The sequence below is a fragment of the Macrobrachium rosenbergii genome, chromosome 12, assembly GCF_040412425.1.
Source record: "Macrobrachium rosenbergii isolate ZJJX-2024 chromosome 12, ASM4041242v1, whole genome shotgun sequence".
Classification (NCBI taxonomy): domain Eukaryota; kingdom Metazoa; phylum Arthropoda; class Malacostraca; order Decapoda; family Palaemonidae; genus Macrobrachium; species Macrobrachium rosenbergii.
In genome coordinates, this window is record NC_089752.1 from 95,659,658 (window position 1) to 95,675,704 (window position 16,047).

General features: G+C 36.6%; 1 protein-coding gene across 6 annotated transcripts in view; it reads right to left on the minus strand.

The window, feature by feature from the left end:
• Positions 1 to 454: 454 nt before the first annotated feature.
• LOC136843758 (protein abrupt-like) overlaps positions 455 to 16,047 on the minus strand; it is a 206,012-nt gene continuing 190,419 nt past the window's right edge. For all 6 annotated transcript variants that reach the window (XM_067112420.1, XM_067112424.1, XM_067112422.1 and 3 more), the window contains 2 exons: positions 13,900 to 14,203; positions 455 to 2,343 (listed from right to left, as the gene is read on the minus strand). In XM_067112420.1, the coding sequence (XP_066968521.1) occupies positions 1,906 to 2,343; positions 13,900 to 14,203 (742 nt within the window). In that variant the 3' untranslated portion in view covers positions 455 to 1,905. The remainder of the gene's footprint in view (positions 2,344 to 13,899; positions 14,204 to 16,047) is intronic.

Consider the following 16,047-nt stretch of genomic DNA (forward strand, 5'->3'; position numbering starts at 1 on the left):
TAAAGTTTTATATATACTTACCAAGTAACTACCTGATCAAAGCCCTTCCCCCCCCTCTCATGGACATAGGGCACAAACGAATTGAGCTCTCCAGCACTGCTGTACCTATTCTTCCCCGAAAGTGGGCGGAGCTAGTTACCTACACCAAAACACTAAAGCGTTACCACGACTTTCAAATTTTGAACTACCGCGATAGTTAGAAACTAATAGCTATGTAGTTACTTGGTACATATGTATAAAACTTTATCATAAAAATGTCATTTTGCTTATCCAGCTGCTTATAATGCATGACAAATGTGGTCAGTCCAGTCTATATACAAGAGAAACATTTTATTAGGCTCTTGAGAATAATTTTTTCTGTATGTACTTACAAAAACTGTTACAAACTACACAAAGAATTTTAGTTGCATAAGACCCTAGTAAATGAATTGGAAAGAATAAATAAAAGCAAAAGTGACTGTATCTGTTATTTTGATTCATTTTACAAACTGAAATAAACTACAAAATCTTTCCTCCAATTCTTTTCATAATCATCAAGCACACAAAATTCCAAAAGTAAATAAAAATATACTTCTGTATTAAATATCCTTATGAAAAATGCAGATGAAAATATTTAATACTGGTAAACATGTAAACACACCACATTCAATGTTATTTGTACCAAATGAAATTCACAACATGAATTGCAACCCAATCAACACTCTTAAAGTAACCCTCAATAACAGAACTCTATGCAACTACAGCTAGTTACATCTAATCCCAAAAATAAAAATATTGCCCTAAGAAATAAATAATTTACAGGTACTATCCTTGTAAGTGTACTCTTGATTAGAAGCTATGCACACCATGTACTCTTGCTGAGAGTTTTTGTATGCAAGTATATTCACCTGAATGATAAAACGTTGGTCTGGTTTATCACTCTTCATTTAATAATGTAAATGGTATGTCTAAGAAGGGATGAACAACTTATGAAATGTGTATTTGACAAATTACCACTTGCATAAATGTCAAGGTGAATCACACTCATGTCAATAACACTACTTCTAATGCAACTGACCTTATAACATGAAAGAATTGGTAGAGTAAACTTGTATTCAAAAGACTCTTATCAAAAATTGGTGCTAAATTACCCAGCAGAACTAAAGTGACAGTAACTTGTATACAAAAAATGAACTAAAACTGCCATTCTATATCAGTCCAATGGTTATATATTCAATTCTGCACAATGATGGACAGGATGAAATTTCCTTAAGTCTAAAGACTGATTTATCCTAGTTCAAAATACAGTATATACATAGTATACAAATATAATTTGCATCCTGTCTAATGCAGCACTAACAACTTGATAAACAATGGACCATTAAATCAAAATCTCTTTAAAGTTTTTTTTTTACAAAGACAAATTGGTCTCACCTTAGGCATCTTAACTTAGCCTTAACACTTTATGGCATTAGTGCCAGATTATTAGAGCAATGTTTCATCCAACTGATATAAATAGGAAAGGTAGTCTCATAAGCATCTTAAATAGGAAAAGTAGTCTCATAAGCATCTGTCATATCTTCAATTACAAATTTTCTTGGCAACCAGATTTTAAAAAACTGGACATTTAACTCAATTCAACATCCAAAGATAAATACACCTACAGTTAGACAAAGCTAAAAATATATTTTTTATTATTTTAGATGCAAGTTTTGTGAGACCAACTGAGAGCAAAGTACTGTACTGTACACTACATAAATGCTGCATCTAGCTGTGAAAATAGCACAAACCTTTGTAATAAAAAAACTTTTTCTACAAACAAAAATATGAATATTTATGAAATTAATTCATTATGTAAAGTTGTAGTACAGCTAGCTTAGTGCCCTTGTTTTTACATCATGTACAGCACCACATTTTTTCCTCTGTCTATGAAGGAACATTACAGACTTTGATGTGAGCTAGATGAGACATGCTCCGAGTAAAGACACGGCCACATGCACATGTAAAACTAGGTTTAGTAGGATGGTTCAATCTCAGATGATTGTTCATATTTTCAAGACCTCTGTGTATTCCTTGGCAATGGGGACAAATAAATGGTTGAGGATTTTCTATAACACTTTTAATCTGCTCTAAGTCCGGTCTCCCTTCCTTTTCAGTCTCAGTTTTTATAGGAGCAATACTACTCGTGTCTTGTGATGAATTACTAGGTTCCGTGGTTTGTTCTTGATTCTGATTATACACTGACGTAAATGTGACAGTGTCCTGATGAATTTCTGATGCTTTTGGTGATATGTTACGAGATGGCTGGGCATTTGTCTCACTGGGTGCAGTGTCGTCGTCGTCTTCTCCTCCACTTTGAATTTCCTATAAAGAGCCAAAATTTAAAACCCTACAATCAGTTCAACTGCATTGTGGTTCTATAGGGACAAGATGTAGCTCTGTAGATTTCAAATATGTCTGAACAATTATTGAGCATTACTGAAACTGCTAATCACTAATTACAAAATAGCTGTAAAGAAATATCTTTGACAAAATTATATTTAGTCTTAAAAAATAAATTTTTTCAATAAAAACGCATCACCTACAGACAGCCTTATTTCCATGTAACCGAATTCCACTCCCACCAACTCATACTGTTCAATATTAAGAGGCCTTCACTGTGCAAGCACAGACCTGAATACAGTATGATGCTTTCCTCATCCCTTTTAGTTTTCTGTAAAAGAAAACCACTGTGCTGGCTTTGTCTGTCCATCCACAATTTTTCTGACTGCGCTCTTTCTGTCTCCCCTCAGATCTTAAAAACTAGTGAGGCTAGAGGTCTGCAAATTGGTATGTAGATCATCCCACCCTTCAATCATCAAACATACCAAATTGCAGCCCTCTAACCTCAGTAGTTTTTATTTTATTTAAGGTTAAAGTCAGCCATAATCGTGCATATGGCAACAATATAGAACAGGCCACCACTAGGCCGTGGTTAAAGTTTCATGGGCCGCAGCTCATACAGCATCATACTGAGATCACCGAAAGACAGATCTATTTTTGGTGGCATTGATTATACGTATAGAAAACTTGACTGCACCAAAGAAACTAAGGTGCATTTTCTATTTGTTTCTTTTTAAAAACCATGTTGCAGTTCAAAATACAAGAGTTGTAAGTCAAGATCAAAAGTTTAAGTCAAGATACTGTATTACTCTATTCAATATAACCATGATATAAAATGCACTATAAGGATTGCTCAACGCCTTAAAGTAGGTAACAACTGTTAGACAATTACAGTAGTGTTCAGGTGTTAAGTTGGAGGGCCGGACTGAAATCCCTTGCAGGCTGGATGTGGCCTGCAGGCTGGAGGTTACCAACCTCTGGTATACTTGTATACACTACCATGTATAGCTTTGTATATGTTCAACCCAAGCCTACATACCATATTTTAATGTTAGATATGGCTCTCCTTATTTTATAACCCAAAATTATTAAAAGCATTTCCCAAAAATTAAAACTGACTGAAAATATAATGCAATATATCCATTATTTGTCTGGGAAAGACTGCAACCATAGCACAGAAATACAGTCTAAAGCACAAAAATACAATCTATGAAATGCTCTCCTGTTTATCCAGAAATTTATATAAAATGCTCACTGCTGTGGTTACTGGAATGAACTACAGTATAAATGATGCAAACAGACTTGTTAATAGCCTAATGATTATGCCTATCTCTCTTAAAATGCAATCATTAACATGGCAGTAATGTGTTTCCATTCTGATAGGTTCACACAGTAGAGGACTCTCTCTCTCTCTCTCTCTCTCTCTCTCTCTCTCTCTCTCTCTCTCTCTCTCTCTCAGTAGAGGACTCTCTCTCTCTCTCTCTCTCTCTCTCTCTCTCTCTGTATAAAAATGTACTTATTAAAAAATATTCATAAGCACAGTACTGTTTAGCTTGACACTGTCAAACAAGTGCTAGAGAGGATTCTTTTTTTATTTCCAATCTTTGCTCACCTTTTGTCAGCTTTCTCACCCCTTCCCCTCCCCACTTCCAGAACATGTACAGAATTGTAGAGGTATCTATAAATAATGAATTATGAAAAGTATATTGCCAAAAGTAAATGTCCTTTTGGTGTAGTAAAAAATATTTTTACAAATTTGTTCCTACTGGAATACAAACCTTTACCTTATATTTATATAGAAGCATCTTTCAGCATGAACTGGAAACTGGTTGAAACTTGGAAGGTGGTTAACAGGTACACTGACAGCCACACTAGTTTTTTTTGCTGGGTAGAGAACAGACATGCTGGTTTCCTCTACTGATTGCCCATAGAGAACTTGAATTTTTTTTTATTACATAGTTGCTCTTTGCCTTGCTGCCTGTGTTTTATTCTTGCAGAATAAAAACCTGAATGTTACTGTTGCTGGGGCTTAGCCACCTTTGTGGGTGGTTTATGTCTCCTGTACGGACTTAACCTCTCTAGCTGTGTGTGTGTATGAAAGGGAAATTACTGCCTAGACTTTTCCTTGCTAGAGAAAATTTGTCTGGGATTCACTGGGGACATAGCAGCTTCTGAAGAAGGGTTTTCATCAGCAGCTGTGCTGTTCTCTTACTTAGTATAATAATACTGATTTTTCAGGTGTCTGTAAGGCTTAACCATTATGGAAGTACCTGCAGAAGTTTGGCCTGCCTTGGATTAGGCAGTCCTTCTATAATGGCCTTGCTAATTAACTGGGCAGAGGAAGGCCTTAATGTGCCAGCCTTCTCCTGAGTTAGTTCCAAATGGTTATGGCTCTTTTTTTTTTTTTTTTTAACAGATGTTCCAGCTATTGTGAAGTCCAAGGTCTGAGAGTATAAAGGCACTTCCGACCACTGCGCCATTGAGATAGACATATCTGTCAATCAGTATATTCCTAATTCCACCATTGGGAAAACAAGTCTGGCTGAAATCTAGAGTCATTTGGGATTGCATTATTGAAGCACTAGAAAGGCCATTAAATTTAGGACAAATGACCAGCTTATTTTAATAATACTGTATATGTAAAAGAGCTTACCATGACAGACAGACCAAATTCAACACATGGAGACAAAATCATTCCCATGAAAATTACACTTTTGTTGAGTCTCACCATGCTGCGAATAGATTTTATTATATAGCTGAGAGAAATCACAATAATTCCTTAAAGAGAAAACTTTAATTACTCAGTGTCATCTGTGGTAGACCAAATTGGCATCATCTATCTTGGGTCAGGTTCGTCTTCTATTCCACCACTACTAACAGATGATGGTAGATTGGTTACTGGCTCTAGGGAAAAAGCTGAGCTGCTTCATTGAGTTTTTGAAGCTAAACAATCAGCTGAGGATGTCCCTCTCCCTGATACTTGTCATCCTGAACCTATTCTTACAAAATTCGCATTTCGCTCTAGGGATGTTAAGAAAACTCTGGATAATCTTGATAGCTTGGGATGGAGAAGTTCCTGATGGTTTCTTCCCTTCATTTTTTAAAAAAGTTTCTAGGGTGTTCTCCCAAGATTAGTAGATTCTATAGATTTTTATGTCGACCTAGTATCTTTGCAGATGAGCGCAAGCTTAGTAATACAGTGCCTGTTCCAAGGAGTGGTATATCTGCAGACTGCAGTAACTACAGGCCAATATCTATTCTCCCGGTGCTCTCCAAAGTTGCTGAAAAACTTATTTTTACGCCACTATATAAGTATATGTCAAATCTAAAGGATTGTTAGCTGATAGTCAATATGCATACAGGAAGCAGTTAAGTACCTGCAATGCTCTTTTAGACCTGACATGTCATTTGCAAGGGAACCTAGATAAGTGTTTTGAGTGCAGAGTAATTCAAACAGATTTTAGTGCTGCTTTCGATTTAGTAAATCACGAGGCACTTATTTATAAACTTCGGAATCTTGGAGTGGGTGGATATGTTTTAGGACTACAAGATATTCTTACAAGTAGGCAGCAGCAAGTTGCTGTGGACGGGATCTTTAGTGAACCTAGACCTATTGTGTCTGGAGTTCCGATGTTATTTTTAGTGTACAGTATACAAGTGATATGGTTGGTGGCCTGGAAAACTTGAATGTTCAGTCTGCCAATGATGCAACAATTGTGGGTGTCGTAAAGTATCCACTTACGAGAAATGAAGCTGCCTTTAGTCTCAATCGGGACATGGAGTGGATTAGTGAATGGTGTACAGTAGTCGGTAGGGTATGAGACTGAACTCCAATAAAACTAAAAAACTGTTGATTAGTAGACCTTGTACAGATTTTCCACCCTATCCTCGCCTCCAAGTCAGTGGGACTCTGCTGAATTAGTCTGATGCTTTAACTATTCTAGATGTACCTTGACTCGCATCTAATTTTTGAGAAACATCTACTGAAAATTTCAGCAAATGCCCCACAAAAGTTAGGTATTGTTCATAAGGCCTCATATATTTATAAAAGTGATAAAATCAATGTAACATGTTTTAGGTCATTTGTGCTTCCTTTACTAAAATACTGTTCTCCTGCTTCTGCCAGAGATTTATCTTTTTTTAGATAGAGCTGTTGGTGGTGGTAAGTTCCTATCTCCTAATATTAGTAGTTATGACTTGGACCATCAATAGATGGTCTCTTGCTTGTCACTGTTTCATAAACTGTATTTCAACAGAGATCTTTCATGTTCGCAATTGATCCCTGATCCCCTTTATCTGCAGAGAGTAACCAGATTTGCTGAACAGCAGCACCAATATGCAGTAAATGTGCCTTGTTGTCGAACTTCTCAGTTCCAGAGGTCCTTTATTCCTCACACCATTGGACTGTGGAACAGCCTCCCAGAGGATGTCATACAATTGGAACTTTAGAAGTTCAAGCGAAGATGCAATGCATCACTACCCCCTAATACTGTACTATTCTCCTTGCATGTTAATACATTTTTATCTATTTATTAATTTATTTTTTATTAACCCCTTCGCCACCGGGCGTACATGTACGTCTTTTACGGTACAGTAATAAAAGACCGCGACGTCGCCTCTTATCCCTCCTCGAAAAGCAGAGCTGTTTTCTTCAGCTTGGATGGGTTTCAGGCGTAGATTGTACGAGAGAGTGCAGAAGCTCCACCCACTATTCATTCTAGCCAATGAGTGTCCGATGGTCGTGGTGGACGTCATATTCATATGGGATATTATAAGGGGTATCGTCCAGCAGCAAATGTCAGTGCGCCTCAAGCTGTTATGTATGAAACATTGTCACGATCTTGTGAGTAAACCATTTGGATCCGAAGGATAAACCTTTTCTCCTTTTGATTGCAGTTATTTTACAGGTTTTTTTTATTTTTCAGTATCATGGTGTCGGATGATAGTATTTCAGATCCTGGGTAGGAATACCTGCCAGATCTGTCAGATGATTATAGTGATAGTTGTTATAGTTGCTTAGAGGATGACAGTGACACCGAGATTTTAGAAGACATTGAACCCATTGTCGATGAAGGTTGGCAGTTCATAACAGATCCATTTTGTGACAAGCGCCCAGACCCACCCCCCGATTTCACGGAGGGTGACAATGGGATCTCTGTTTGCACACCCGACTTCACCTGCCCACGAGATGCATTTTGTTTCTTTTTTGTGATGATGATATTGACAGACTGTGTGAATGGATGAATGCTCGGGCAGAGGAGTATTTTCGGTCAACAGGAAAGTGTACTATGTTTTTGAAAACTTCTTTCGTTTTTACACTAACGTAATTTTTATTATCATTATTTTTCTACTACAAGTTGTAGTAGTAGTGGTATTACTGTTGAATTTTTTTATTATTATTATTGTTATTATTATTATGATTATGATTATTATTATTATTATTATTATTATTATTATTATTATTATTATTACCAATGCCATAAACATTCATTGATGTATACTGTTTCCGTAAGAAAACTAGTATATACTGCTATTACTACTAGTACTATTTTACTAATACTTTACTACTACTTTTTCTGCTACTTTATTTCTACTACTTTACTACTATTTCTATTTCTGCAATTACTTTTTCCACTAAATATTCCTCTTTTTCGATAAATATATATATATATATATATATATATATATATATATATATATATATACAGGCAGTCCCCCCACGGTTCCGAACTTCACGACGTTCGAGTTACTGGCGCTTTTCAAATATATTCATTAGAAATTATTTCCTGGACGACGCATGTTCGGGTTATTACGCTGACAAAGAAATCCGATGGAAGAAATATGGCCCCAAACGGCAGAATAATCATAATTTGAAGGTTTTTTTATGTAAAACTCAATAATAATGCAGTTTACGTCGTTTTCAATGCACCCAGAGCATTAAAAGTAAGGTTTTCTTATGATTTTTGACGATTTTCGACGATTTTCCGGCTTTACGACGATTTTCGGGTTACTGACCTAACGGAACCCCGTTATTAAACTGGGGACCGCCTGTATATATATATATATATATATATGTATATAGCCAATGTGGTGAAAAATATTCATTGGTAAATACACAATGTTTTCACATAAGAATATAAATGAAAAATATGAATAACAGAAAGTTTAGTGGGAGCAAATGATGACTGATATACTCGCGGTCTCATGCGGTATGCAAGCGTTATCGGCAGTGCATCTCTTCTTTCTGTATTTCCCTTTACTTCCTTGTACTTCTTCCTAATGAACACCATACTCTTTGGAAGCTTGAATATCAAGTCAATGGCCCCTGTGGGCTTGTTCCATATGAACAGGTTTCATCTACTGAATAATAATAATAATAATACCACGGTGCCAGCTCACAAGACTCGAAGTCTGCTCCCATCTCATCTCTCTCCTGGAACAATCCTTAACAGAAACAGGAGCAGAAAAGCAGTGAAAGAAGATTTGTGATGTACAGAAACATCTCCCAGTACTCAAGCAAAAACTGTCATGAAAGCACTGTAGGCAGCAGCAAACCAAAAACATGAGCCACTGTATCACCTTGGGAAAGCTTGGTTTGGCACTGTCAAAGAACCATAGGTTGGTCACCTACCCTCATCCATGTACCCAATCAGTGAGCTACAAAACAAGCAAAAGATAAGGGGAGAAAGAGAGTGAGAGAGGAAGAAGCCGATAAGTCTTGATGGTATTAAAGTACTATCAAAGAAGCTATGAACTTATTTTGACCTTCCTCTGCTGCTGTCAAAGTTCTCCCTTATGAAGGAGACCTGCCATTACATGCCCCACAGGACTTAGAACTGCATAACAGCAAAATTAACACTAAAACCAAGGCCATATAGCACTAAAACACCCACTTACATCCTTCCACCATACTTTCGTTAAAAAAGATGAAAGAAGATGCAAGTTGATGGTCTGTCTGACCGCATGGCTAAAGGAAAGTGGAGATTCCCCCATTAACCAACCTACCTCAATTTAACTATTGTTACAACAGTTTCAACACAATTCCCAGCTTGCACAGAGAAATACTTCTAAATAAAAGGGAATGGTTTGTATTTCTTTAGGAACAAATAAGAGAATAGTAAAAAGAAAGATTTGGTTATGTCAAACATTTAAAATGCCTTACAGTAAGTGGAAAGAATTATCTGGCAACACAAAAGCTGTAGTATCATAATTGGCATAAATATTATACTGTATGAGAGAAAGAATGAATTACGTTCGTGGAATTTACGCTAAAAAGCTAAGCAATGGGGCAACTTCAGCTGTTCAGTGCTAAATGATAGAAAGAAGAGTTAATAAAAGGTTACAATAAAAAAAACATTTAAAACTGCTGAATGATGTGTATAATCATGACATGAAAATTACATTCTGTAATGAAACAAAAGGTATGACACAAAAAATGTAATAAAAAGGGTTCTATCAAGTGATTCTACAATCTGAAATGCACTTCTGTGTAGTATCTAAAACGAAGTTCAAAGTACCGGGTGTTTTGAAATTTAGAGGCCCCCCTCCACAGAACAAATGGAAAGTTATGAAGTTTTCTGCAATAGCCTAATGGAAAGTTATGAAGTTTTCTGCAATAGCCTGTCTCCAAGTACATCATTTTAAGTTTCTATTAAGCTATTTTTCATTTTACATTTCTTGTATTTTCAGACTGAGTGATGGAGTTAGATACAGCCATGGCTAACGACTTGGAGGAAATCAGATGGATTGACCGAATCCGGGCTATAACCTTCAGAGAGGCCAGGGATGCTGGTGCATCCTTCATTTCACATTCCTGGATAGCTAAATACATTAAAAGAGGTGACTCCTTTGTTAAAAGAAACTGGAACAAAAATCCAATTAACTGTCATCGCGAAAAGAGTGAGAATCTTGGAAGGCCTGAAGTCCTTTCTCAGGAGTCAAAAGACATCATAGCTGAGGCAGTGGGTAGAACAAGAAAGTCTTTACGCAAATTGGTGCTTGAACTGGAAACAAAAAGGGGAAAGAAGAGTAGTTATAGTGCTGTATATCGTGAGTTGAAAAAATCTGGTATCAAGCCATTTCATGTTATCAGCAAGCCCAACATCACTCAGCAACAGAGAGAAGACCCTGCATTGTTTTGTTGCTCATTTCTTAAAGACTGGGATGAAGCTGACTTTCTCCATGTTGCCACATCAGATGAATTCTTCATTTACGCAGTCAGGAAGCCAAATCATAAAAATGACATCACTTGGGCTACAAAGTTGGATGATATCAGCGATGACATGCACTATCGCCAAGTTGTGAAATTTCCTGAATGTAGGAATTTTTCTGTTTCAAAGCCAAACAGTCAATGTGGATCATCAAAGAAAAAGGACAGTCATGGAATGGTAAATACTTTAGAGAACCTGTGCTTACTGGTGGAGTATTTCTTTTCCTCAAAGATCCTGAAAATGTGTTATCTGTTAACGAAGTCACATTTTTGCATGATAAGGCACCATGTTTCAAGGTTCTTCAGACACAGGAGCTGCTTCGAAACAGTGGTATCGATTTCTTCTCATCAAGTGAATTTCCAGGTAGCTCCCCTAACCTCAATGTGTGAAAACATTGGTAGTATCTTAAAGGATTGTGTTGAAGCACGCACAGTGAACTATGATGGTATACCAAGCCTTGATGACCTGCAGAGAGAGGTGATCGAAGTGCTCAGGGAAATGGAGTTTGAGTCTCAGCTTTTTTACGATTTGCTGAAATCATACCCCTCAAGAATGCAGGCTGTGGTACAGGCAGATGGAGGCCACACAAAATATTAAATACTCAGAGAGAAACTTAAATAAATACCTGTTCTGAATTACTTTTGTTTTTGTCCATATCAATTTTAGTTTATGCTGTAGGGGGCCTCTAATTTCGAAACACCTAGTACAGTAGTTACAAGAAAATAAAGAGTATATGTAAATGTACATTTTGTGCCTTTTGTTTGCTTTGCAGTATACAGTATCTGTACATGTTGATTGAGAAATGGTAAAAGAAAAGCTAAAAGACATTGCTGTTACATGCTTGGAATCTCTGTGCCATGAAGGTGCATTACAACAAGGTAATAAAAATGATAAAACGACAGAAGTCTGGATTAACACAAGGTAAACTGTACATTCAAAAATGGTACCACAAATTAAGGTTATAAAATCTGTGTATAAAAATCTCAAAATTCAGCTGACTTAAACTATTGTAGCTGTTTAGAGTAGCTCTGTAGTACAAGTAAAAAAGTGATGAACAAGGAGGGTTTTTTTTTTTGCTGAGCTATCCTTTCTCCTCACACCCTTTCACTAACCACCCTAAAAAGCCACAAAAGATACTCTATACATGAACTATTAAGCTAAATAAAAAATGGAAACCGTATGGAAAATACAGTATTAGAGAACAGAGTGTATTCTACTAAAGATATTCATCAATTTTATTCTAATGCTTTCACATCAGGCAGACACAAACTATTTTTCATATTTTTTAAATTTAAATAATATTTATGATGTAATTAACATACTAGGAAATAAAATATATAATTATGTCAAGTGTTTGATTTCAGTAAACTCAACTCCACTGTAGTGTACATGGTTTTCTTATGAACTACAGTAACCCAATATTTATCTGTACTACCAGGTACAGTACAAGGGGTGGGGGGGTGCAAGTACATCTAATATACAGTCATGGTAATAGTTACTAGATTAGGCTAGGCTATGCTTCCTCTAGGCTGGTCCAAAATCCTAGCCTGACTTGTCCATGAAAATTAGTCTTAAAAACTCTGTATGAATACCAAAGAAATGTGATTTAGGATGTCTTTTTACCTGTATATTGAAAAATGACACTTCAGCAAGCAAAATTTCTCACTCAAGAACTCTGTCATAATAGCCTATCCCAACCAGATTATGTATTTAAGATCAAGTAATTACCAAATGTAAGAAATTCAAGGGTAGTATACATACTGATATATATTGTGTGTGGTTGTATATTAAATAATAAATGTTGTGCATGCACAAGCAAAAAGAAAATAAAAACACATTCACACTACCAGAAATGCTAAATGGCAGTGCACAATGGAAGTATAAAGTTACCAAACTAAGTTGGCCGAGCAAGGGTATATTTTGCACTCTAATCCAGACCATTCCATCTTTGATCCCACATCCATCCACGCAAAGTGCACATATAGTACATTCATGCTTTCACTAATTAGTGTGGTTACCTGGATATAACTGTTCACACAAATAGGTGAGACAAAAGGACATAGTGCAGATACAGGAAGTACTGATAAATGAGGGATTTCTGTAAAAATCAACTGAGGACCCACTATGGTATAGAAACCATCCAGCTACACTATAGTATATCAGTCTTACAAATAAAAATAAAATAAAAAAAAGACATCGTGTCATCATCAGAACCTAACCCCATCAAAAGTGAGGAACTAGCAATAGCAGGTGTTTATGTCCTTGTCAGTGGGACTTGTTCCTAGCCACTGAAACCAGTGGCTCATAACCTATAGGCAAAACTTGTATAGTAATGCAAAATAACTCAACAACAAATATCAGACCTATATATGCTTGCCTATATTGTATCAACTGCAAGTAGCTAATAGTGTGGAAATTTTCCCACCATACAACCCTTGTTTACTGTATTTTTATTAACATCAAATATCAAACAAATACAATACTGGCCTTGCTTAATTACAAACAAAACCCTGAATCTAATTACCATCACACTTAACATCCTGGTATTTACATGACATGGGGTGCTGGATAATTGAAAAATATGGATAACCAAGAATCATCTCGTAACCTATCAAAGGAATTAAAATAGTGTGTGTGACAAACTTCATGTTTTCATCATGACAATGTTTTTATCCTAATCACTCCACTTACCACTAATTACTTCACAATTATGACATATGCCACTAGAATTAGGCTTAAAGAGTAAAGAAATTTTAGACTAAAGTTTCTGATCCAGTTTTTGACTTTTTTAGCCTGTACTAACCAAAGACTATGTCTACTCTTCTATTCAGTAAATTTTATCCACTACATTAAGATGGAAAATCCTGTTACTTACTGATGAAATGTGCATAAAGTAAAAAAAACAATTCTATTGCAATTTCTAACAGAAAAAATTCAGTCTATGTCAGGTAAAAATCATATCCATTAACATTTGCAATCTGGAGATTAATATAGCTCAGGAATCCCATGTCTAAGCTTTAAAAAAAGCAATGATATTAATAGCTGCGAAATGTTCAATAAAATAGCACTTTTTGATTTAAAAAATACACAGAATGTAAAGCAAATTCCCATCAGGTTCTTGGCAGATACAGAATTAATGCTGTCTTAAACTTGAAATATTTAAAACCAATTGTAAGGCCAACTAAAGCAATGTTTTTCTATATAAATGCACTGATTATTCAAATTTTATAATACACTGAAGAGCTGACAAGCTCACTGGGTAAAACTAAGTATAGTTTATTATATGCTAACTATTCAGAAATAAAGATATAAAAGTTACTGGTCTTACCTCTTTAACATATGTCATGTCCATGTCCATAAAGTCAGAAGGGTTGATCATTGTTTCTGGAGATTTAGGTCTGGTAACAGGTGCTGAGATTCCTTGATTTGTTTCTTTGACGTTTTTATGAGCTTTGGAAACCGGAGGAACATTTGAGGAGGCTGAGGAAGATGATGACGAAGACCGAATATTCCCTGCAGTATGTGGATTTACTGTAGCTGATGAATCAGAAGGTGCTAAGCCAGACACTTGGAGAATCTCCGCAGTTTTTAGCAAAGATGTTAAATCTTCAGCTGCAACGGTCATCTCACCTCTGAAGAGTAAATACTTTGAGTTACCTTAATTATCTAAACTATGCAGCTTCTGACAAACATTATGCATGCCCAAATGATAGTACTGCAGTCCTTAGTATTTACAGGCTGCTAAAAATATAACAGTATTGGAGTACTTAGTATTGTATTTGCATATTACTAAAAATCAGTTTATTATAAAAGAATCTTACCTCTATGAATTGCTCCAGTCACACCAACTTGAAAGATCTTGCAAAACAAAAAACCCACTACATATACTGAACTAAAGCCCCAGTGAAGGTGTCATTTCTCTGTGTCAACCTCCATCTTGAAGAGTGCAGGAATGAGAGGACATCAGAAGATTATAATGAATGGGTTTGTAGAAAAATGTATTTTATTGTAAAATATAAGTTGTTCATAAAAACCCATTCATCATAAAATAGCCTCAACTGCAATTGGGAAGAAGTGCAATGCAGAGGCACAATGGAAGAACACAGTTGACCCGGGTGCAACAAATCCAGTCCCTCACAGCATTCAGCAATGAAGTAACAATGGATCAATCAAAATGATGGTAGTTCCTGTAAGTAATGAACTTGCATTGGAAGACATAATCTGAAAGAGGTACAGTCACCAAGTACTAGGGGCACATAATCTGAAAGAGGTACAGTCACCAAGTACTATGGGCATACAGGTGGGTACCCCAGGGACAACACACACACATCCAAGTGTGTCAGAACCATGATATTGAAGACTGACCAAGATCCCTCCCAATTAGTAAAACATGACCAACCATGACAATTGGACCCAGTGAATAAACATCAAGTAATATATGCTTAACATGACGAAAGTAGATGTTAGAGAAGGTGTTTTGAAAATACGAAAATAACAAACAACTGCTCTAAGGATGGCAGAGAGCTCCAAGTTGTATGTAAAAGGCTGGCCAAGGAAGAAGAAAACCTGAACTTCATGCACCCTGATCTTGAGTTACAAAATGTCTTATTGCAAAACCTCAAAATAAGCCCAGGAAAAACAAGTGCCTATTCTAAGGATGGCAGAACTCCAAGTTATACTTGAAAGGACAAGAGGACAACATGAACTTCATGCATATCTTGAGTTACATGATGTCCTCTTGTGAAACCTCCAAATAGGCCCATGAAATAAAATAAGCCAACACAAGAGGAAATTCTTTGAAATGACAATTCTGGCGACTTACGTGAAGGAACAGATGAGGGGGAGTGCGGAGAGATTCAGTCCTATGGAGGATATTCTGATGGCTCTCACTGGGCAGTGAAAGCTATTGTTATCAGTAAATACAAGAAACATAGGAATGGCAAAAACTTCAAAACTGACCCACATTTACAGAAGAATGAGTTCTAGCTATGAACTTTAGGGCAAGGGAAAGACCCTCTGAAGACCATCAGCTGGAATGAGAGACTCCACTGGACAGGGTATGGAGCTCTCTGACATGCTAAGAGGAAGCAAAGGCAACCAAGAATAATGCCTTGAGGAATACATCCAACATGGAAGTGGCAGCTAGGGGCTCACTGGGCGATCTCCCACGGCCTAGCTTTGTTCTCGCTCCCTTTATCACAATACCCAGTGATGCTCTCATTCCTTCAGTGTCTCCAGATGCAGGCAGTTTTGTATCTGTCTGCCTCTCAGTACTTCACAACTTCCATGTACCTGGTGCTACTGGTTCTTTGCCTTCTGTTTACTTAGCCATTTCAGTCTGCATACAACCTCATGCTTCAAGCAGTGCAGTGTTCATGGCCTCATCATGTTTTCCAGTGTATCCTACTCTGCTGTATTCTACTACTGCTTCATTATCCCCTTAGCCAACCGACACTGCCATTAAGTTGCAACCTGT